Source organism: Neovison vison, chromosome 11 (assembly GCF_020171115.1).
Source record: "Neovison vison isolate M4711 chromosome 11, ASM_NN_V1, whole genome shotgun sequence".
NCBI classification, from domain to species: Eukaryota; Metazoa; Chordata; class Mammalia; order Carnivora; family Mustelidae; genus Neogale; species Neogale vison.
Window position 1 is genome coordinate 70,020,619 of NC_058101.1, and position 25,231 is coordinate 70,045,849.

Below are 25,231 nucleotides of genomic sequence, written 5' to 3' on the forward strand. Positions count from 1 at the left end.
ATGTGATAATATGTGTATGTAAATTATGGATCTACTTTTTAATGAAAATGTAAATTATGTTACCATTAATACTAAGAGTAAACAACGACTAGTGCAGTGACAAGCAGCAGGCTAAATGCCTTCTATGTCTTGGCTTGCCTTCTGACCTGTGCTGTGAAAAAGGCACTGTCCTTATCCTCCTTTTACAAATGAGGAAATTGGTCAAGGTCACTTACCTGGCAAATATCAGGTCCAGAATTTAAATTCAGTTGTGATCCCAAAGCCTTTTTCTCTTAATTACTAGGCCATGCTTTTACTAAAAAAAAAAACAAAAAACATTAATTAAAGTTGGTGCAACAGCAGAAGAAGCCTGAATATTTTCCTAACACTGTCATGTCATATGTTTACACAATAGCAAAGCTGGAATAATAATCACCTTAGTGAATGATAAACTATTAGCAGTTTTTCATTGACAGCAACCTCTTATATTAAGGAATGGATAAAAGGAAGGCAACTCTTCAACTATGATTATACAGAATGCAAAATAAAATATAACAACAGCAAAAAATCATGAATTATACTTACATGGAATGAGGGATTATACCCAAGAGGAGCAGCTCCTTAGCCTGTGAGCAAATGACATTTTTAATTTCATTTCATTTAGGACGTAATATTGAGAGGGATGTGCAATGAACAGTGATGGGTTTACCCAGACAGCCATGGATCCTAAAAGTACTTGATAAGTTTTCAGGCTGGTTAAAATAGCTAATATATCTTCAAATGGTCCTCCTCACATTGAGTTTTCCATCTAAAAATTGACCAAACCTTTAATCCTGTAAGGTATCCAGATAACCTACTGAATTTACTAAATGCCAATTTCGAGAAATAAAATTGAACGTGGGACATATTAAATTCATGTTAAATACGTTTGAATGAATAGGGTTTTCACCACAATCTTCTACACTATAATTATAAGATAACTTTTTAATAATTCACTCATCTGAAACTTGTAATTTTTATGCACAAAGAAATGCCATTTTAAAATACTGATTAGTTTAATATAAATTTCATAGAGAAAAATGGCTTTCTAAGGAAGAAAATATATTACTTAAGGAAGAAGAGACAGAAGAAACATAATAAAAAATAAATCTGCACCTCCTCATACCCATGCCATAAAATCCGTAAGGCATGAGTCTTAGAAGTGTACTAACTCTTCCCGATTGCTAAGATACTATTCCCGATTCATAAATTGTAATATGACAAAGACAACTGACATGAAACTGATGGAGACAGCTGCATTCTGTAATTAAACTATACTTACTTAGTAGAGTGGAAGACATTGATTCCTGCCTTTCTGCTTTTATGGAAGTGGCAGTTGGGTGGTGATTCTCCACTTAGTTCTAATGCTATTGCATATTGTCTTTAGTCCACGCAACCCAGAGGAGCATTCAGAAACTTGGGTATTTGCCACAGATATTTTCTTTGAGCCTTCTGATATTAGAGAAAGATAAATAGTAAATGCAAGTCAAATGTCATAAAGCTAGATTTTTAAAAATGTGTTTAAACTACAACTGTGCTCTGTATGAAATGTTTCTGCTCAAAATATGAAAGTGTGTTGTGTGGGTTTAGAATACGTATGAATTTGGCCTGTGCATACCTTGGTCTTTTATTCTATTTAGTTTTCTATCTCAACTCAGCAACTTCGGAATTAATCTATTATATTCCCGTGTGTGGTTTTTTCTTTTCTTTTCTTTTCTTTTTTTTTCAATCTGTAGGCAAAGGGAGCTACTGACATTCTTTTCAAGTCTTTGTATTAATGTGTTCTATGGAACTTGCCAGCCTCAAGTGAGTTATGAAGTACTTATGAGTGAATGGAAGAGAATGTCATATCTCATAGCAGCTCTTCACTATTCTATTTATATCTCTAGAGGCTTAATTTATTATTCAGGAAATTCACTTATCTATTGTAAGACTAACAAGAAAAAAGCTCTTCCCTCTAAGTTCTCACCTTTTTCATGCCCTGCTTGCCTTGCAAGTGCAACCTATATGTTGGGAGTCAGGGGAATGGAGGGCAGAGGGAGAGTAAGGATGAGTGGAAGGAGGGCAGAACTTGTAATTCCTTAAGAAAGACAGGTAAGAGTCTTGGCTGTATGGGGAGATGCATTCCTTCCAGCTGGTGCACTTACATTATCTGAAACTAGACATGCTGGAAGACATGGTAAGTATTAGAAATGCGAGGTTCTTATTTAGTTTGACTCTGACCACGTAAGTCGGACCATAAAGTTGCTAAAACAGATTTCCATCTCTCATTATTTGCTTATTCATTTAAGCAAAATGGTAGTGAGAACACTTAAAACTGCTTGGTGGTGATGGGATGGGGAGTGGGGAAGTGCAGTCAGGCCTCTCACATGCCCTGCTAAGTCACATCAGCCGAGGAACTTGGCTGCCCCAGAACGATAACAAATGGGCTCTTGTGGCGTTAATATAAGCAACACCAGACGGGCTGTCAGAAGAACTGGTGTCAAAGCCTGGATTTGCTAACCAGCAGTGTGACTCTAATACCTGGGTCAGACCCGTCGACACTGATTCTTTTAAAATGACCACAGTAACCTGCACAGCCTTTGACTTTCTTTTCTGGCTCTTACGTGTTTGAAGTCGATGTAGCATAATTTAGCTTATCCTGTTCACCTTCTTTTTAGAAACATTTCATAAAAGTACTCATTTTAATCCATTTCAGAGGGAGTCACATATTAATTTTTTTGTCATTGTTACAGTTGTCTTTCTTAGAGGTTATTTCTGTTTAGTAAGCCTGATCAGAAATAGGCTTTTTCAAAATTCTGTCAAGAAGATTATTCTCTCTGGAGTCCCAATTCTCTCAGTTTTCCTTGTGAAAGTATAATGCTGCAGAGTACTTCAGCCCATGGACCCTTTCATTACTATGCCAAATCTAAGGAGCTAATGGGCCCTATCACAACGTTTCCTCCTTTCTTCCCATTTTGAGTGAATTTTCCCCTGTCAGCAAGCATTAGATCTGATACAGCCTCTTTCTTGGTTGAATTCCATACTTCTTGAGTCATGAAATTATCCTTTATATTCCTTGAAGACCACTTTCTTGCTGTAATTTAATGTGCATACTGTCCTTCATATTCACAGAGGGTATATCTGACAGCTGAGATTTCTGTGACCATGTAAGTTGGAATCTAAAATAAAAATGAGGGGACTGCCCCGCTCTCAGTCCTAAATCCATGCAGTCCCCTTCCTGTTTGGAGAATTTATTGGTATTTTGCATTTCTTGCTTCACAGACGAATCATACTTTTTCTCAAAATAGGCCACTATATTTTTGATTCTTTTTCTCAAATTAGAGTTAAGCCATCTACTACTTTGCAGAAGATGCTAGATTATATGCTATTTAAGAAGAAAGAACATTGCGTATTTATTTCTGTATCTCCGTGGCCAGAATACAATAGGAACTCAATAAATACTTGTCAAAAGACTGATAGCAAGTGTATCTTATCAATTCAGTTTATACTTCAGATAAATTACTTTCAAATTCTCATTTTTTAAAAGATTTTATTTATTTATTTGATTGAGGGAGAGGCAGTGAGAGAGGAAACACAAGAGCAAGGGGGAGCTGGAGAGGGAGAAGTAGACTCTCCTCTGATCAGGGATCCTGACTCTGCTTGATCCCAGGACGCTGGGATCATAACCTGAGCCGAAGGCAGACGCTTAGTGACTGAGACACCCAGGCACCCTGATCAAATTCTCATTTTTAAATGTTTTCTGCCTCTTATCAGTAAAGCATGAGACTCTTGGTCTTGATGTCTTGAGTTCAAGCCCCACGTTGGGTATAGAAATTATTAAAAAAAAAAGTTTCCTGCCTCATATGACACCATAGATTTTAGCTGCCTTTCACAGTACCTAAATATTGAGACAACACTCTCCTCACTAACATCCCTATCCAAAGCCATGCGTGACGCAGAATATAATAAGAGATTGTTAAAAATATGTCCCTCTTGGGGCTCCTGGGTGGCTCAGGTGTTAAGAGTCTGCCTTCTGCTCGGATCATGATCCCAGGGTCCTGGGATTGAGCCCTGCCTAGGGCTCCCTGCTCCACGGGAAGCCTGCTTTTCCCTCTCTCACTCCTGCTGTTTGTGTTCCTTCTCTCACTGTGTCTTTCTCTGTCAAATAAATAAATAAAATATTTTTTTAAAATGCCCCTCTTTACTCATTTTAAGTTCTCATGAATTCCATCCAAAAAGCAAATTCCCTGTTTCCCCCTTTCTTTCTTTTCTTTCATGAGCTATGAAATCTACTAACTTGTTGATTTTTAGATGATGTCATTTTATATAAGCAAAGATATTTCTGTTGTATTTTCCCCATACTAATTTAAATAGATTTTGCCCTTGTATTTGTTAAGTGTCTGCTATATAAAATTTGGGGCCATTTTGAATACCTGCCCTTGATCCTTTTTATTTACTCACTAGATTTCTCTGTCCTTTGCTGTTTTAACAAATTTGATAGAGTCTATTAACTTTGCTCTTTTGGAATTTCCATACATTTTCATTATGGAGTACTAATATATTTAGAGTGTTAAATAGCTTCAGTAGAAGAGTGAATTTCATTATCTAATAATAAATGGATTCATCTCTTATACACCTTTAAATGCTTCCGCTATCTCCCTGTAGTAAGTCCACTACCTCCTCCATGGTCCATCTTAGGTAAAACTGGAAGAAAAATAAAGGCAAGAAGATGATATGGTGAAAAGCTAACATTTTGTGGACAAATGTGAGGAGAGCTTTCTACTACTCAAGTTTTTTCCATTCTTCATTCCGATGCCTCTGCTTCCTTAAAGTGAGGTTTTCAATTTTATTCCTACTCTTGCATTTTCCCCTCTCAACTCACACAGTTATTGGTGCTCTCACTGTTCTCTTTTTGGTGAAAGTAATGGTGGGAAACATTGAGTTCCAAGGGTTAAGCTTATGTCTGTGGGATGTTTATATTTACTGGGCACTGTGCTATCTGTAGGAGATAAAATGAGGACGAGAAAAACAGCACAGTCTTGGCCTTCACAAATTTCACACTCTAATGCCTGACGTGGAATAATGAGTCAGTTGTAGCACAACTGGTAACAACCATGACAGAGATGGGGATGGGAAGGACAAAGAAGACAAACCTATAGGGAGGGATGGGTAGAAGCCAAGGAAGGCTTCCTGGAGGAGGTGCTAGCACAGCTGAGTTTACTTATAGCCAACAAAGAGGGGTGTTCCTTTGAGATGCAGAGAATCCCTTGAACAGAAGAAACTGGTGAGGAACAACTTGAATTCAGAGAATTATAGGTCATTTCAGATTGCTCAGTGTGAAATTTGAGCCACCTTCTACCTTTACTAGTGGTATCCTTTACTTTAATTACTGAACTAGAATGAACAGAGCAAATCATTCAAACTGGAAAGAGTGACACAAATCATTTCCTGACCATCTAAAATCTAAAATCCAAATTCTACACACTAACCTCACCAATTATCATCAACTTGAGACTAAATGCCCACAAAATATTATCTTTATATCCTATTCTGACATCTGTAGTAGTTTTTTCTGATTCTGGACCTTAAGTTGAAGATGGAGGGCCAAGAACTTATGGGTTTGGCTAGACTAGGAAAGCAGTACTTTGTCCAATGCAGCTTATATCCTGTTTTCTAGTCTATTCTTTCCTTTTCTTCTTTAAAAAACAAGACAAACAATAACAGATTTAGATTTTATAACAAACCTAGAGAAAAGTAACTAAACCATTTTCAGTTCATCTTGTTTTAACAATTGATTTTATCTTTTTCCTTCCATATATATATTTTTTTTAATTTTTTATAAACATATAATATATTTTTATCCCCAGGGGTACAGGTCTGTGAATCGCCAGGTTTACACACTTCAGAGCACTCACCATAGCACATACCCTCCCCAATGTCCATAACCCCACCCCCCTCTCCCAACCCCCCTACCCCCAGCAACCCTCAGTTTGTTTTGTGAGATTAAGAGTCACTTATGGTATTCATCCTTTCTGATGGAGGCATAATTCTCCATAGTGTATATGGACCGCATTTTCCTTATCCATTCGTCCGTTGAAGGGCGAACCCTCAGTTTGTTTTGTGAGATTAAGAGTCACTTGCATTCAGGGAGATCATATGATAGTTGTCTTTCTCCGATTGACTTATTTCGCTAAGCATGATACCCTCTAGTTCCATCCACGTCATTGCAAATGGCAAGATTTCATTTCTTTTGATGGATGCATAGTATTCCATTGTGTATATATACCACATCTTCTTTATATATTTTTAAAGATTTTATTTATTTATTTATTTGACAGGCAGAGATCACAAGTAGGCAGAGAGGCAGGCAGAGAGAGAGTCGGAAGCAGGTTCCCCACCGAGCAGAGAGCCCATTGCAGGGCTCGATCCCAGGACCCTGAGACCATGACCCAAGGCAAAGGCAGAAGCTTAACCTACTGAGCCACCCAGATGCCCCTCCATCTTTATTATTTTTAAAGAGATCTCTTTTTGCTATATTTTCCAATTTCCTCTCATGTCTTCTTGCCATCTCTTTTCCATAACCATGCTTAGGATAGTGTTTTAGTGACTTCTATTTAGGTTTTTCAGTTCTTATCCAACCTTAAAAAGAGACAACCTACATTTCAGATGTCTATAAATCTAAGATATTTCCAAGTACAAATGAGGGAATGTCAGTATCTAATTGGATTACACAGACATATCTTTAGTAAGTATAATGTAGCATTTGGAAAACAGGCAATGTATGTACATTCAGCAGAATAATTAAACTATTAAACAACTGCATAGTTAAAAGCCACAGAATGAATTCTCTACAACAATCTGTAGGACATTAAACTAATGATTTTTGTAAGACTTAAAGCCAATAAAGTCAGAATCCATTTAAATACATGACTTCTACCACCTCCTGAATGCAAGAAAGTTCACAGATGAGCTTCCTCTAGAGAAATATATTAAGGACAATTAGAGAAAAATAAGCATTTGGCTTTTTGATGACCCTTTTGTCCCTGAATCTAAATTTATAAAATTCCTTTTCTGTCTATTCACATTCCTAAAACAGGCACAGGGAAAAGAAAAAAAAAAAAATCCTCCCTGTGGTATGTCTCTGGTTTATCTTTTCTGCCCTAGTTTGCTTTTAACAGCCATGCTTTGTTGTTTTACTTTATGTATTGTCTATGTGTTGGCATTGTTGAACATTTCTTTGGAATCTTTATTTTGATAATTCATTGTTGGAACAACTTGGCTTTGGCAATTGCTGAGCAGATTACCTTGTTAAAGAAGCCCTGCTACAACGTCTGAGAAAAATATAGATGTTTGAGTTGTGCTGCAATTGGTGGGGGTGGGGGGGATCTGCCTTTTATTTTCCATAACTGTGCTCACCATAGGGAGTTAACCTCAAGGGGAATGTATCAATATTCGGACCAGCTTAGAACTTTACTCTTAATAAGTCATCCCAAGACCATGATGTGGTCCAAAATATCTCCACTATTTTTCTCTTGGCAGAATCTGTCACACAATGTTTTTAGCAATTGTTTTGGCAAAAGCAGTGAAAAAAATGAAAAGCATACACACAGGGGTCTCTTTAGAGAATTTATAATAGATATTAGATAGTAATCTGAGTTGACAGGCCTATTGTATGGTCAGAAATATATCTTCTATATAAAGAAAAACTTGGCATCAATAAAGAGCCAGAGCTGAAAATGATGGACTCATTCCCATAGCTGGAATGAGTGTGCAGAATTGTTAGAATTGTATCTCTTCTGTAGGGAAGAAACTTTAAAAAATTGACACAAGCATTCATCATTTATGATCCATTGTTCAGTATTTGGTGCATGAATACCATGCCTTACTATTATGTGAAGATGATAAAATCTCCCCATTATCAACACTGTAAGAATTTTGAGTTAAGAGCGTATTTTTGTAACTAGTGCAATAAATTTGCATGATAATAAAATGTTGAGCCATACTTTTTTTCATTTTTAAATCATATTCCATTATATGGTATTTTAAGATACAGAGTAGGTGTTCTTACTCTATGCATAGTAGGTGTTTAATAAGGAAAGCTTCTGGATTAAATCGGGTTGTAAGGTGGATCCCACTATAGTACATTGAAATCCTGATTTAGTACTAATGAATTAGGAGGAGTCAAGATGGCGGAGGAGTAGCAGACAGATGACATCAGGTCACAGGAGTTCAGCCAGATAGTTATCAAACCATTCTGAACACCTACAAACTCAACAGGAGGTCAAAGAGAAGAGCAGCAATTCTAGAAATGGTATTAATGTTTGGAGACCTATGAGTTTCAAAAGATCATAATCTATGATGTAAAAATTAGATGGGGAACATAATTGGGATTTTCTTGATTTTTTTTTTTTTAATTCGTCCCAAGTGTTTTCCTTAAAAACCGCAGCATTCCCACAGAGTCCTTGTATGATATGTACCAGGTGGTCAGAGGAGAGTTCTGGAGCTCATTAATCCTACTGCCTTTGATTTCTGTATAAGCTATTTTAATGAAGATCTATATTTAAACACACCGAAAAGCATTAAATTAAAAACAATGTGATCAAAAGTGGGAAGACTATCTTTGGGATAACTGAGAAAATGAAAAATTTTGCATTTTGTAATCTGATTCGAAATACAGATTTTTTAAAAAATAATTATTGCTTTATAAAAGGCAAGAAAAATGAAGGATTCTTACAAAAATTCCATATAATCTTGAAGAAAAAAAAAAAAAAACCCAGAGGTTTAAAAGCAGCACATATGCTAAGTATACATAAGCCAAGGAACTGAATATTTACTTAGGTTACTAAGAAAAAATTTGGATATTTTCAGAAATTATTTTTTGTCTTAGTATTAAAAAACGGATTTATGTTCCTAATCATGTTAGCTATATTAGAATTCATGACACCCCATCAATGGTTTAACCTGACTGACCGTATGTTAAATTCAATACATACTTTTTTTTCTTCTCAAACTCTAGAGATAGAACAGTAGAGATTGTAGTAAAATTCTTACATCTTTGAAACATTGTAACTTTAAAAATTAATAAAATATCATAGTTTCTTTTATTGGCTGGCTTATAATTCAGATGTAAGAAAATATATCTGATGAGGCCCAAAATATATAAATAAATCATAAAACTCAATAGCAAAAAAGCCAATCAGTTTTAAAAATGGGCAGAGGACCTAAATAAACATTTTTCCAAAGAAGACATGCAGATCTCCTACAGGTACATAAAAAGATGCTCAATATAACTAATCATCAGGGAAATGCAAATCAAAACCACAATGAATGGTCACCTCACACCTATTACAATGGCTATTATCAAAAAGATAAGAAGTAACTAGTGTTAGAGAGGATGTGTAGAGAAAAGGGACCCCTTGTGCACTGTTAGTAGGAATGTAAATTGGTGTAGGCACTATGGAAAACAGTATGGAAGTTCCTCAGAAAGTCTAAAATGGGATTTCTATGTGATCCAGCAATTCCACTTCTAGGAATATATCCAAAGGAAATGAAATGAAATAAAAACACTAACTTGAAAAGATATATGCCATCCCCAGGTTCATAGCAGTATTATTTGTAATAGCCAAGTGTCCACTGATGGAAGAATGGATACAGAAATGTGTTGGGGCATGTGGGTGGCTCAGTGGATTAAAGCCTCTGACTTTGGTTCAGGTCATGATCTCAGGGTCCTGGGATCGAGCCCCACATGGGGTTGTCTGATCAGCGGGGAGCCTACTTCCCCCTCTCCACCACCTGCCTCTCTGCCTACTTGTGATCTCTGTCAAATGAATAAATAAGTAAATGAATCTTTTTTTAAAAAATGTGTACTATATGTAATGGAATATAACTCAGACATAAAAAAGAATGAAATCTTACCATATGCAACAATATGAATGAACCTTAAAGGAATTATGCTAAGGGAGATCAGTCAGACACAGAAAGACAAATATCATATGAGCTCTCTTATATGTAGAATCAAATTAGTCAATCAATCAATCAAAACAAAACAAAAACCAAGCTCATAGTTACAAACAACAGGTTGGGAGTTGCCAGAGGTAGCTGGTGGCAATGGTTGAAATGAGTGAAGGGCATCAGAAGGTTCATATTTCCAGTTATAAAATAAGTAAGTCTTAGGGATATAATATACAAAATGATGACTATAGTTAATAATACCCTATTTGAAAGTTAGTAAGAGAACACACCTTAAAAGTTCTCATCACAAGAAAAAAATTTATAACTATGATGGTGACAGATGTTAACTAGACTTATTGTGGTGATCATTTTGTGACAGCATACAAATATTGAATCATTACATTGTACACCTGTAACTAATGTAATGTTATATGTCAATCACCTCAATAAAAAAGAAGGAAAATAAATATAATTATGAATCTGTGATATAATCAAATTGATAAAATTTAGAGATAATATTTATGTTAAAAATATAATCACTTTAGATATATAGCTCTAGATTCTATTTCTATTTTTTTAAGTGCACATACAACTCTAGATTTTAAACATTTTACCTCAACATGCTGGAAATACTCTACTGTCTTCTGGCTTCTATTGGTGTTTTTGAAAAGTAAACACTGGCTAATTCTTAGCAGTGGATAGGTAGGTATACTGGAAACTTTGAGCCTGGTTGTTGAAGAATGGGATGTTTGAGATCAACGTTTCTGATATAGCATTAATTCTGATAATGATGATGTCTAGACAATACTTCTGAGAATGGATGATTGCAGAGGAATGGATGAAGAGATTCTCATTTTAGGGACGCCTGGGTGGCGCAGTTGGTTGAACGACTGCCTGCGGCTCAGGGCGTGATCCTGGAGTCCCGGGATTGAGTCCCACATCAGGCTCCCAGCTCCATGGGGAGTCTGCTTTGCTCTCTGACCGTCTCCTCGGTCATGCTCTCTCTCACTGTCTCTCTCTCTCTCAAATAAATAAAATAAAAATCTTAAAAAAAAAAAAAAAAGAGAGATTCTCATTTTAATGTTCCAAAAGCTATTGTATATTTACCCAAGTAGTGAATGAGATATGGTCTTATAGGACATTAAATTTTTGAAAGGAATTTTACCCTATATGTTCAGGAGACCTGGCTCATATAACCCATGCTTCATTTTAATATCAAATTTTGTTTTAAATCAGCTTTATTGGTAAACTGGAGTCAAATAATTATAGATACTTTACTGGCAATTGACTGATATTTTCTTACCCACTAAGCTTTGGTGCATGAGTATAACAAAGGCAGTCATTGCTCAACAGCAGTGGAAATAAATTTCTGACCTAAAATAAATGGCTGGAGAGGGTGGCAGAAGGCCTCATGATAATGTATCAAATATTATTTTAATATCTGGCCCTCCACTTTTTCCCTAAATCTTAAAATCATTGATGGCGTGATCTTGTGACTTCTTCCCTAAACACTTCCCATCCACAAATACAGTTTGCTCATAACCTCATTGTCTTGCTTCTGGTAATATGTGGTATTAGAAAGTGTATGATTGACTCATTGGCACTAAAGTATGCATAATATTTGAACTGTAATAGCTCTTAAGCCAATAAATAAACCTTTCTAGCATTTAGAAAACAAAACAATTTTAGTAGTGGGGCTATTTGAAACCTCTGAAATAACATGTCTCACCTACTGTCTAAGTGAGCAGAGCTGACTGACAATTATCAGAAGAAATTAAGAAATAATTTTCTATGTATTATATGTTAATATATATATATTTCATGCATATTTATAAATACATATGCTTTAACAAAATCTTTAGAAGAGAAAGAAATTAATAGGTGGCAAACTAGCAAGCCACAATAGCCACATTTATGACTTGGAACTTGATGTATAATTTCTTAATTTAATAAAGACTACTTGTCCCAGAAACTACTGAAAAAAGTACAAAAACAAAATTCTTAGAAATTCAAATACACTATTCCATTATGATAAAAACAAATTCTTGATTAAATCAACAATTACAGCAATACACTGATTAAGAATTTTGTTAATTGATCTTTCTCTAATGGGCATATATTTATAATTTAACTATTAACCTGTTGTGTTTTTCTTCCCTCTCAGTGCTAAAGAACCCGGTGTGTAAATTATATAGATTTCCCACATCTGACAATAAGTGGATGCGAATCCGGGAGCAGATGTCAGAGAGCATACTTTCTTTTCATATTCCTAAGGAATTGATTTCTCTTCACATAAAAGAAGATTTGTGTAGGTAAGAGAAAATAATTTATGATTGTCTCTCACATTTTTTTCTAGAAAACATTTTTTCGTAAAGTATGATGATAATGTAAAAATCTAGACTTGCAACTGTCCAGTGTTGATGGCCACTAACCATGTCTGTCTGTTAATCATTTGAAATACTACTAGTCCAATTTGAGATGTTCTTTAAGGATAAAATACAGATTTTGAATTCTTATCCCACAAACGGTAGAAGACTGACTTTATGATAATATATTAAAATTTAGAGTATATTAGGGTTAAATAAAATATGTTATTAATCTCACCTGATTTTTTTAACTTTAAAAATATGACTACTAGAAATTTTAAAATTATATATATGACTCTCATTATGGCTTGCATTGTATTTCTATTGTATAATTGCTATCTAGCTAATCACGTGAGTTTTGACCTTGCTAATAATCCTTTTATCTTTATCTCATCTGCTTACCATTACTGTTTCTGCAAGAAATTCCTACTTGACTCTTCTCTGTACTACTGATCTGTAACAAGACTTTCATATGTTTTTGGTACAAAAACTCCTTTATTTATTGTTTTTAAAAGAGAGGGAGAGAGAGTGGGGGACAGGCAGGAGGAGAGAATCTTAAGCAGGCTCCATGCCCAGCATGGAGCCAAATGCAGGGTTCAGTCTCATGATACTGATATCATGACTGAGCTGAAATCAAGAATAAGCTCCTTAACTGACTGTACTATCCAGGCACCCCCTTAGATGACTGATAATGTATGCTATATGAATGGACAGTGTTGTCATACAGCAAACTTAAATATGTTGCCGTAATAAAAGAGAAAGATCTGGAAACTGGTTGTCAATAAGAATATCTCTGAGGCATGACAACTCAAATAATTTATTTTTTCTGCCTTATAAACTTCTAGTGATTTTAAAATGCTGAATACTACATTATATTACTGTTAAGACCATAAATTTTGGAAATATTTTTGTAACGTTTGTAATTGCTGAAATACATAGCAAAGTGTAAAATGTCTAAAATTTGGATCTCTGGCCTTTGTCCACTTTAATACACCAGTTATCTAATAGTAGTGCGTCCTTTGGGTAGACTCTATAGTCCCCAAGCATGCTGTATTGATCTAAACTAGTGAGCAAACAATGGACAAGGCAGCTCAAATTTGGCAGTATTGACAGTATATTTTAGGGTAAGAATGACTGCACAAATACTATATTTCTGATTGAGGAGTAAGAGAAAGAGAAAGAAAAGAAAAAGCAGAGCCTAGATTTTAGAGAAAATTAGGCAGGAAACTGGGTTGCAAGAAACAACCTGGATTTAGGAAAATAAAGATTAAAAGAGAGACAGAAGATAGGTATTTGAGAGTAGCAGATTGAGAATACTCAGGCCACAAAAGTCAGATAAAAGTTATTGACTCAGGACCAGAGAAGCCGTAGCATATTCAGGAATCTGAACAGACTACCTGTAAGAGCTGGCTATAAGGATGAATTAATATAAACCAAATTATTCAGAACTATCTTTTCCCAGAGCTAGTAGTAAGCATATGTAATGGGCAAAACAAATTCCCAGGAAGGATAAGCCAATTTAGGGAGTTTGTATCTTTGAAGTCATAAAAGAAGTATCAACTTCAGCATTGTTATATTCGAGATTATGGGACACTAAGAACCATTCCTACTAGTGTCATGTAAAGATGACATTTCACATGGAAGGTTTGGGAAAGATAACTCTTCTTCACAGGTGTTGTACAATAAGGAAGGACTCCTTAGAAAAGCATGAGGTCATAGGCAGTGCTTTTATTTCAGCTGAGAACCATAGAAGAGAAGTTGATAGATGTGGTGGATTGAAGCAGTTAGAGATAGACCTTGCCCTAAAAATGACTCCTGATAACTCAATCTAAGTTAGCCAGTCCTAAATTCTCACTAAAATATCTATATCATGCCAGACTCTCCTGGCCAGCAAAGTTCCTGTTCAAAAATCCAATTATAGCCTTACGGGTTTCCCTTGTATGTAACTTTTCTTTTCTCTTGATGGTTTTAGAATTCTCTATTTATAACTACTTTTGCCATTTTAATTACTGTGTGTCTTGGCATAGACCTTCTTGGATTGATCTTGCTGGGGAATTTCTGTGCCTCCTAGAACTAAATTTCGGTTTCCTTCCCCAAATTTGGGAAATTTTCTGCTATTATTTCTTTAAATGATTTTTCTGTCCCTTTTTTTTCTCTCTTCTGGGATCCCCATTATTCTACTAATCTTGTTACTGGGTATTTACCCAAAGAATACAAAAACAATAATTCAGAGGAATACATGCACCCCTTTGTTTACTGACACATTATTTATAATAACCAAATTATGGAAGCAACCAAGTATCCATCAATAGGTGAATGGTTAAAGCATATGTGGTATATATATATATACAATAGAGTTAGCCATAAAAAAAGAACGAAATCTTGCCATTTACTACAAACAGATGGCTCTAGGGAATATAATGGTAAGTGAAATAAGCCAGTTAGAGGAAGACAAGTACCATATGATTTCACTCATATGCGGAGTTTAAGAAACAAAGCAAATGAACAAAGAAAAAAAAAGAGAGAAACCAAAAACAAACCCTTAACTATAGAAAACAAGCAGATGGTTACAAGAGGGAATGTAGGTGTGGAGATAGGTAAAATAGGTGAAGGGAATTAGTAGTACAGTTATTGTGATGAGCATGGAGTTAAGTATGGAATTGTTTAATCATTGTATTGTGCACCTGAAATGAATATAAAACCATATGTTAACTATTCTGGAACTAAAATTTTAAAAATAACCCATGAAGACACAAAAAATGGAAAATGGTAGCCATTCACAAGATATGGAAATCTATTAACATACTACACATACTACCACATTATTAAAATGAAAAATAATAAATCTTTCTTAAAAAAAGATTTTATTTATTTATTTGAGAGAGAGAGAGGGTGAGAGAGAGCACGAACAGGGAGGGGGCAGAAGGAGAGGGAGAAGCAGACACCCTGCTAAGCTGGGATCATGATCTGAGCAAAAGGCAGACGCTTAACCAACTGAGCCACCCAGGTGCCCAGGGTTGAAAATCTTAGTTGACAGACCACTAATGCTATTTCATCTAATAATACAGCAAGCTAGTGAGAAAGAAGATGAAGAGAAAGACTCCTAATGTTGCCCCAGTCTGTCTGTTTTGTTTATTTGTTTTGTTTTGTTTTAAGTTTTATTTACTTATTTATTTGAGAGAGAGTGGGGATAGGGGCAGAGGGAGAGAGAGAGAGAATGCCAAGCAGTCTCCCTGCTGATCCTGGACCCCGATATGGGGCTTGATCTCACGACCACAAGATCATGACTGCACCAGAAATCAAGAGTCAAACACTTAACTGACTGAGCCACCCAGGTGCCCATCCTCTATCTGCTTCTGTCATCAGTTTAGAAACTTCCTTAAAGCCTGAGCAGCTGACCTTCTGCATGTCTAGTACTTTACAGTCTTCCACAGTGCTATCTTTAACCCCTATCTCCTCTCCATTCCTACTAATATCTCTCCGTCTAGCCATTCACTGACAGTAAATCCCAGGAGGAAATACTGAGTAGGGAATAAGGAGAAAACAGCTATTCCATATACCATCTGCCTTCTCCACCACCTTTTCTGTTTAAGTCTCTTATGTAACTTCTGAGAACTGTACTAGAATTATGTGTTGGGAAGGGAAGAAGGAAGGTTCTACTTACAAAATACTTAGTATAACACCTTGCTTTTGAGAAGTTACTGAATTCTTTCATAATCATGATGCTCTGGGAATTGTTCAGAGGAGAAAAAGCCCATTTCAGTCCTTAAAACTAAATTATATAAAAATCTGATAGGTCTCAGGGCGCCTGGGTAGCTCAGTCGGTTAAGTATCTGCTTTAGGCTCAGGACATGATCCCAGGGTCCTAGGACAGAATCCCACATCAGTCTCCTGCTCAGCAGGAAGCCTGCTTCTCCCTCTCCCTCTGCCTGCTGCTCTGCCTACTTGTGCTTTCTCTCTCTCTCTATCTCTCTGTCAAATAAATAAGTAAAATCTTAAAAAAAAAATCTGGTAGGTCTGAAAATTGGCTAGGCACTGTGAAGAGCAGCATATTCCATGTATCCTCTACTTTCTCCATCACCTTTTCTAGGTAAACCTTTTATAATTAGTTTTTAAAAATCAAATATTTCTCTTTCACATTTTGTAAAGAAGAGGAGAGGGAAAAAAAAATCATGCTGAAGACTCAAAAGGGAAATAGGAAAGATGGGGGAAAAAAAGGAAAAACTGACTAGCCATCTCAGTAGAGTGTAATATGGTATGGTTATTATGAAACAAAACCAGAACCCCATGGAAAATAATTATCATGCTTTAGGGAAAATGCTGTAAAATGGAGGGGATAAATGGAGGGAATAATGAAATTTTAAAATGAAGCAACCAAATTAAGTCCACAGAGCCAGGAGAAAAGAACAGAGATGACACTGAGAAATTGTATCCATAATGTGGAAGGCAAACATGGTAAGCTCATCTCAAATGCTAAATGAGGGTGAAAAATATTCAGAATGATGAAAGAGAAGATATTAGATATACAAGACACAGAGCTGGGCACTACTTAATAATTTCAAGTGTTCTTGGGGAAGAAAAACTCATGCAAAAGCTTGAAAGAAAACAGTAAAAACTTAGGCAGGTTTGGTATTTGTTTTTTTTTTTTTTCTTTGACATGGTAAAATCAGGGTAACCTTACATTTCCCTGCAGAAGCCCATAGAATAACATCTACTGATTTTTGAGAGGAAAAGCCAGTGGCCTACTTTATTGTATAGGGCCAGGTTATGAATATTTTATGAGTGAAGGTGATGGAAATGACATTAATATTTAGGAGTTCAAAAAATGCCACTCACAAAACTTCCTTAAAAAATTTACTTGAAGATCTATTCCATGTAATGAGAAAATCATTTCATTAAAAATTATAATATACTATAAAGTGATGTATAAAAATTAAATTATATTATAAAATTTATATGACATATCATAATATAATAAATTAAAAATATGAATGGGGTTTGTCTCACAAAAGAACTTATATCATTTCTCTTGGCTGGGTGGGATCTCCAGCCTGGGCAGCCTGGACCCTTACTGTGATGTTCTTTTCTCAGCTTCTTTTAACCCTAGTCTTACTCGGATCCCAGAAAGTATTTTACTTGCTTTAACCTCCCCACTAAAGCCCAGAACTTAGATGAACTCCCTTACCTTGTTTGATGAAGACTACGGGTGCCATAGTGCTGTTGTCTTTCAACACTTCACATTCACAACAGTGCAAAATGCTTCTTTTGCATGCTTGGAAATCTGTCCTGGGAAAATTATATTATATTACATTGGATTTGTCCATAAAAAGTAATATATGCACACTACAGAAAATAGTATAGTAAAAAAATAAAGAGAATACTAAAAAGAAAAAGTAAAATTCCTCTAAATTTACCACCTATAGGGGATATTGCGTCTTTATTTTTTGCATCTATTCTCATCTTCGTAAGCCTTCTTATGGGAAACAGAATTTTGTTCCCCATGGCTGTTATCCCCTGGTATCACCCTTAGTTTTCCTTGCATATCTGAGTGTATTATTATGAATACATCTGTGATTCTACTACATAATTGTAAGGGCCTACTTAGCCAGAGGGAGCCATTTTGTGTTTATGCAGTGAACTTAGATTGACCCTGCCCCTCCCAGAGGAACTTACTTGCAAAGCCCAGACACAGGCCAGGGGGAGACATCCAATCAGTGGGGTGTGCATATATCTACTAGGGTAAATTGAAATTCAATTGGCCACCCGTGTGTGACCTAGCTTGACTGTGCAGTTTTCTCTAGGTGTTGCTGACCTAGCATGACTGTGCAGTTTTCTCTGTGTACCGCAGTCTCATTGGCCACCTGTGTATAGCCAGGCTCAACCACCTCTATAAAACTTAGTCTGTGAGGCTGGGAGGGGTCGCCTCTTTGTAAGAGACAGCCCCAACCGGTTGGTTTGATTCTCGATGCTTGGTGCGAAATAAAGCTTTGCTTGACCTTCGCTTTGTTATCGGTCTTGCTCCTTTGATTACGGACCCTAACAATAATGTTAAATAAAAGTGTAGGCTACTAACAGTGAAAATTATTGCATTGGAATTTTTATGGGTACATAAAAAGACTAGAAGGAAAAATAGACTAGATATATACTAGAGCATTACTTACACATATACGAACATATTAACAATGATTATCTCTGGATGATGGATTTAGAACAGTGATTTACTACATAGCAATAGAAAGCAAATACATAAAACTTAACGAATAAATAACAGAGAATAGATATGCCAGTTAAACATATCTTGATTTCTTTTAATTTAAATAGTTTACTTTCAAACAGTGAAGTCTCTTCAAAATTTGGTTCTCCCTCATGCTTGGTCTAAAAAATTGTGGATGATTGTTCTGTTTTGTTTTGTCTTGGAAAATTACCAGTCATTTAGAATTTAAGTTTTCCCCCCTTCCCTACCTCAAGAAAATACATAGGTAAATGAGAATGGGCTTACTGTGTTCTCATGGCAACAATGACAAAAGATCCTTCATTCCTTGTAGTGTCCCTTGGATGCTTAGTGGTTTCTGTGATGGGATGACAGATAACCACTGAGTTGTCACGGGCTCCATGTGGCCTTTGAGATATTTAGAAAGTTTGTCTTTATTTTGAGTTTAGTTCAGTATTAATCATTTCAACATTTTTGTTCAATTATTTTACATTACAAATTTTAATTACCTGGAATTTATTTGATTACATTTATAAAATGAAATACCAAATTAGCCACATTTCTGAAAACTTAGTTTCTTCAATATCACTTTTTCAGTGTTCCGTTCCTTTCTTACCTCCTTATAATACTTACCAGTTTCCATGCCTCTCCATTGTCATCACTAAAGTAATTAAGAAACTTAAACAGTGACAACAACAAAATTCAAAAGAATCTGACATATTTGGAATATTTGCTCTTGACATTCAAGAATACGGCCTGCTAAAATCTTCTTTTATACATACAAATACACCATTGTAGTTTTTCATGTAGCTTTTATATGCTTATTATAAGGATTAATATACTTTTTTGGTTTTTTGAAAGAGAATTCTTGTGGACTTGTCAGTTCTACTCCTCCTATTTGTCCTTTTTATTTTCTTTCTTTTTTTGAAACACACTTCTTGCATGGACTACATGCTGCTTTTATTTCTGTTTTGTTTATTTTTATCTTTTTTTGAGGTATAATTGATATATAACATTATATTAATTTGAGGTGAACAATGTAATGAATTTTTTATTCATTTTTTTAATGTTTACTCCACCTACTCTAATCCCAACAACCATTATGTCTTGCCTGTGATAGTGCAACAGTCTATTAATGGCTTTTCTGCCTGTAACTTTATCATCTTAAAATACATGTTACAGACTTAACATTGATTGAAAATATTGTAAAATGCAAATTTCCAGTAAGAGTTTCCTTGAGCCCTGATATTTAACCTCTTAAGAACCATACAAGAATAATGTGTTCAGAAGGGAAGAGGGGAAGTTTTGCTGCAGTTTACTAAATTACACATGAGGGATTAGTAATTAAAAAGTAAACCAGTTCCTTGATCTAGCATATCTGAAGGATAGGGAGAAATGGCAACTGGCTTCTTATGGTGTTGTTATAATGGAAAAGGACAGGAGAATGACATGTTAAAGACAACTCAGAGATCCTAAATACACAGAAAGTGTGTGTGTGTGTGTGTGTGTGTGTGTGTGTTTATGTGTGTCTTTGCCTGTGTTTATAATGCTTTAAGTTTTATAGTCTTTCAGCTTGGGTTGCACACAGACAAGTTATGTAGGTCTTGCCAAACTACCACCTATAAAATTTTTATAGTTTGTTTTAGTGTTGCCACATATTTTGTTTATGTTGAGTGTTTTCTTTGGATTTTGTCCTACTTCAAAGGTTTGCTGTGCTCAGTCTACATTGAAATATGTTAGTTACTAGAGAAAATGATGGTACTTGTAAGACTTGAAGCTTCATGACAGCTACAAATATGGTGTTAAATCATGGTGTGCAAAGTACACATTCAGATGGGAGGTTCTGTGATCATATAATGTTTGGCTTTATCAAAAAAGTACACCTTCTACACTTTAAGACAATATTTGAAAACCTATCTCAGTACAAAAAGTTTTAAAGAAATGAAATATTCAATGAAAGTGAACTCCATGGTCCATAAAACTCTCCGGGAAAAAAAATAGTTTGATTTATATCATATATTTTTCTCTTTTGATCCCAGGGGTGGGGCAAGAAAGAAACTTTCTGGCATGTAAGTTGGGAGTTTAGAAGAAAATAAATAATATTTTATAAGAATTAACTTTTAAGACTTTCTTAGGTCTTATATAAAACATAAATATTGTGTGTATGATGTAGAGAAACAATCTTGTAAGTAAAATATAAAAAATATGTACCAAAATACTTTGGTAGGGAAAAATATGATAGTGTTGGAACATAGAGTTGTTTTTTATTTATTTATTTATTTATTTGACAGAGAGAGAGAGAGAGCATGAGCAGGGAGAGTAGAAGAGGGAGAAGCAGGCTCCCTGCTCAGTAGGGAGCCCAATGTGGGACTTGATTCTGAGACCCTGGGATCATGACCTGAGCCGAAGGCAGTCACTTAACCAACTGAGCCACCCAGGTGCCCCTGGAACATACAGTTTTATTACTACTTCTTTGGAAGAATGTACATGCCTTGTCTTGTATATTAGTGTTTGTAAATATTATACATATACTAAGTTTGTAATGATAAAGTATTTTATATCAATGGGGCAAACAATTTTTTCAACACTGTATTTTCAGGTGTTTTGTATTCTATGTTGTATAGAAATATTATAGAACTCTAAGTTCTATGTACCTATATACCTATATCCCAAATCTATTTCTTGAATGTAATGTATTCCTATATATGAAAAAGATTGTTGGTATGATATTTTGAGATCCTAGGCTGAAAGCCTAGTTGCTGCAGAGAGATATATGTTTGAGAGATGCGTTCTACTTGCTTACTTAAATATTATCATATGCGGTTAAATTGGCTTCCTAAGCATCATATCTAGTTTGAAAGAGATGCAGGAGATATTTCTCACCTTGTATCTTATCTTAACACACGTTACAAATTTCATAAAAAAGTCCCATTTATTTCAGACTGATAACACTACAGAAGTGCTTTTTTAAAAGTGTTAAAATTATCTATTAAGAACTATAAACTAGAACTAAAATATATCCAGGTAAATTCTTTTTCAAAAACATCCTCACTATACAAAAAGATACGCAGTAGGATTGTACAACACAGTGACCCAACCCGTCCATTTGACATGATCTAACATTCTAAAATGTAATCTACAAACTTTGTTGCAAGATTTATCAACAGATAAGGCTTCCCCTTCACATGGCCTAAAAGGAGAAAGGACCCTGTATCTATCTACTTCTCTAGCCTCATTCGATGCCTTATTTATGCTGGCGTGGCTGAAGCACATGTCTTTTGAGAGGTCTATTGACATTTGCATACTTGGTTGAAATAAAGGCACACTGAAAATCTTTACTGACCTTAAAGAAACATTGATTAGTGGGAAAAGTGAAAGGAAGCTAGCCATTCTGTTTAAGTCTCACATATATCAAACAGACGTCAAACCAATGAATCTCATAGATGTTTTATGGCATTCTTTTTCACTGTTTCTCTTTGTTATTTTTTTCTCTGTCTCCCTTGCTTGCTTTCTCTGAGAGAAATCGTAAGTCCGAAAGATGAAGAATAAAAAATATTATGTGAGAACGCCACTGGTGGTTCATACCTGATTAGTGCTGTTTCTTCTGTTCATTTTTCTTCATGCAGTGTTGACACTCAGTTGGAATACAATGTGTATGTTACTTATCATGGAAAGTGCAACCAGCCTTACCGCCTCCCCGTACTGAGGGCAGATGCTGTGTGCCGTAACGTTCATCATTATGGTTTCTTGGGATCACTTAAAGAGAGGTCCTGTAGAGCACTTAGTATCATCAAGCTGGTGGTAGAAATATGTGTTTTATTTGGGTGTTTGGATATTATAATGTCTGCACAGGAATGAATATGGCAAAACTCATTTAGAGTTTTTTTTTTTTCCTGTTGCACCAAGATTCTTGATTTAAAATGGATTGAGTGGAGGAAAGTGTGTTGTAATGATAAAAACAGAATTGGAATTATTATGGACCTTAGTTCAAAAACCTGTATCTGCCACTCGGTACATGCTTATGATTATAGAAAATTACTTGATCTTTCGATTTCCAGATTGTTATAGGTAATAACATTATCATTTGCCTTACAGGGCTACTGTAGTAATTATATGAGCAGTCAGGACAGTTCAGGGTTTTGTTTTGGGGTGTGTGTGTGTGTGTAAGTACAGCTGTGATTTGAAAGCTGGCTTCCCCAAACTCCACTTAATAGCTATGTGACATGGCACAATTTACCTAACTACTCTAATTTTCAGTTTTCTCAACTGTAAAGAAGGGATTAAATAATGAACGCACATGGTGATGGTAAGGTTTAAAGTGAAGCATTGATAATAAATGCCCAGTATGCACACACATAGGTCTTTAATATGCTCTTAGCATCTGTGTAAGAATCCTGTACACAGCAGCCACTCCATATATGAAAGCTATTATTTTTGTTGATCTTAGCTGAGGGCTCTAGAGCTTCAGACAGAAAACTGAGTCTATAATTTATTTTAATCTTCTTTAGCTTACTAACCTAGCATATCTCATAGATACGTGCACTATACGGTGCCACACATTCCCAGTGGGCAGAAAAGCAGCACTGGTATGTCTTAAGCCGCAAGCTGGTGTGTTGGGACCTGAGGCAGTGATCTTGGGAGGAGAGTCAGGCTGTAGATGAATTAGGGCCTTCTGAGCGACAGAAAAGGAAGAACTTGTCAATCTTCTTATGCTATTTCTAGAGTCTAGCATACTCCCTAGCATATAGTAAGCTCCCAGTAATGTAATATTTTTCCTAAGAACAACTGAAACCGTTAGCAGGAATGACATGATTGTGTTTAGCAAAAGGGAAGCACATGTGGAGGGATGAAACAATTTAGGGGCTATTACAGTCACCTCGGCTGGTAATAATGGTGGCTTAAACTAGGATAGTAGTGGGAGAAATGGAGAAATACACATACATCTGCGAGTTTTTAAGCAGCTGAAATCCACAGGACTCCATGGTGGATGATATCTGGAGATAAGGTGCTGAGGGTGATTCAAGCATTGTGGCTTTCATGACTGAACACGTCAGTATATGTCATTGATACAGAGCATAGTAGGTGCTCATGAAGTTCAGAAGAAAAGAAGGAGCCCTCACTGCTTCTCCCTTGAACCATCTGGGTCTGTGCTGATGCAGTAGACACGTGCCCCATGTGGCTATTTAAACTCAAGTTAAAATTTATTAAAATTAAATGAAATTTAAAAATTCCATTCCTCAGTTACCTTAGTGACCTTCCAAATACTTGATAGTCACATATGGCTAGTAGCGATCATATTAAACAGCACGGCTATAGAACATTTCCATCATCACAGAGAGTTTTACTGGGCAGCACGAATGTACCATAACCAACAGTGGCATCTGTAATTTGAAAAAGAAGGGCTACAATATAAAACTCTTCTTTCTTCCTAATCCATTAGAATTTAAAGTGGAGAATGAGAACTTTGACCTCAAGCTTTCTACTTTACCCTTGTAGGTAAAAGATCAAAGATTTCTTGTTCTTTTCTTCCAAGTTGTTAGTATCTAGATACACATTCTGCACAGTTATTTCTAGTGGGAATGAGATTGCATAATGTTTCTCACGGAGAGTCCATCTAGTATAGTAGTTTAAAAGACGAATACCAAAGATGTGGCTCCAGAGCTTAATGGCCAGTACTACTACTCACAATCTGGGCGACGCTGGGGAACCTACTTGTCTTCTCTAAGTCTCAATTTCCTCATTAATAAAATGAGGATAATAATAATAATAATACCTATTTCAACAGGCTGTTGTGCATATTGAATGAATGGATATTTGTAAAGTTCTTATTACAGCACCTGGCATAAATAAGCATAATAAACACTGCATAAATGTTTGTCAAATGAATAGAAAATAAATAAGAATTTTGTCCTGTTTTTGACATTCTTGGCAATTACGTCAGCCAAGTGAACACTACAACAAAATATTTGAATGAGCCGTCTGTGGAGCTGGGTGGAAGCTGCATTCAGATGAGTCCCCCAGGGAGAGACTTCAGTCATCCTCTTCAGGAAGAAGCCATACTCCCTGGGAATTAAAATAAAAAAGAGAACAAGATTTATAGTCATAGAACCTGGACACAGGTCTTGATTCTGCCACTTACTAGCAATATGGCATTGAACAAATCACTTCTCATTTCAGTCTTCTCATGTGTCTAGAGCAATGTTGTTCAGCAGAACTTTTCATGATCATGGAAATGTCCTACAGCGGACTGTGGAGGATGATATAGCTATGTGGCTAGTGAGTGCCAACACAACTGAATTTATAATTGTGTTTAGTCCGACTCTGGAACAATGACCTCCAAGGATTGCTTTGAACATAAGAAAAGATATGTTCTCTACAGAAGTATTTGTGATTACCTGGAAAGCTTTATGGTGTCCACTGAAGAACCCTACTGCCACGCGTTTTTTTGCAGCCACTTGAATGCCATCTACTTGTGAAACTGAATTGAGTGATGTCTGCACTCCAGGTCCAGGGATGGAAATTGGAAGGGAAAATGTTTTCAATTTCTAAAATTATGGGCAGGAATAATAAGAAGGTGCTGAGTGTGCCAACGCATTTTCTTGCTTTGCTAGGTGAACCTTCAGGTACAGTTAGTAGTTTTCATGGGTACTCAGAATGAAAAGGCGTGTAATTGATGAATGGGGATTTCAGAGAAACTTCACGT

The 25,231-nt window shown here is 35.8% G+C and overlaps 1 protein-coding gene across 7 annotated transcripts in view; it reads left to right on the forward strand.

Annotated features, from left to right (window-relative positions):
• Nucleotides 1–25,231, forward strand: part of INPP4B (inositol polyphosphate-4-phosphatase type II B) — an 830,572-nt gene that overhangs the window by 628,680 nt on the left and 176,661 nt on the right. For all 7 annotated transcript variants that reach the window (XM_044268013.1, XM_044268017.1, XM_044268010.1 and 4 more), the window contains one exon: nt 12,116–12,263. In XM_044268013.1, the coding sequence (XP_044123948.1) occupies nt 12,116–12,263 (148 nt within the window). The remainder of the gene's footprint in view (nt 1–12,115; nt 12,264–25,231) is intronic.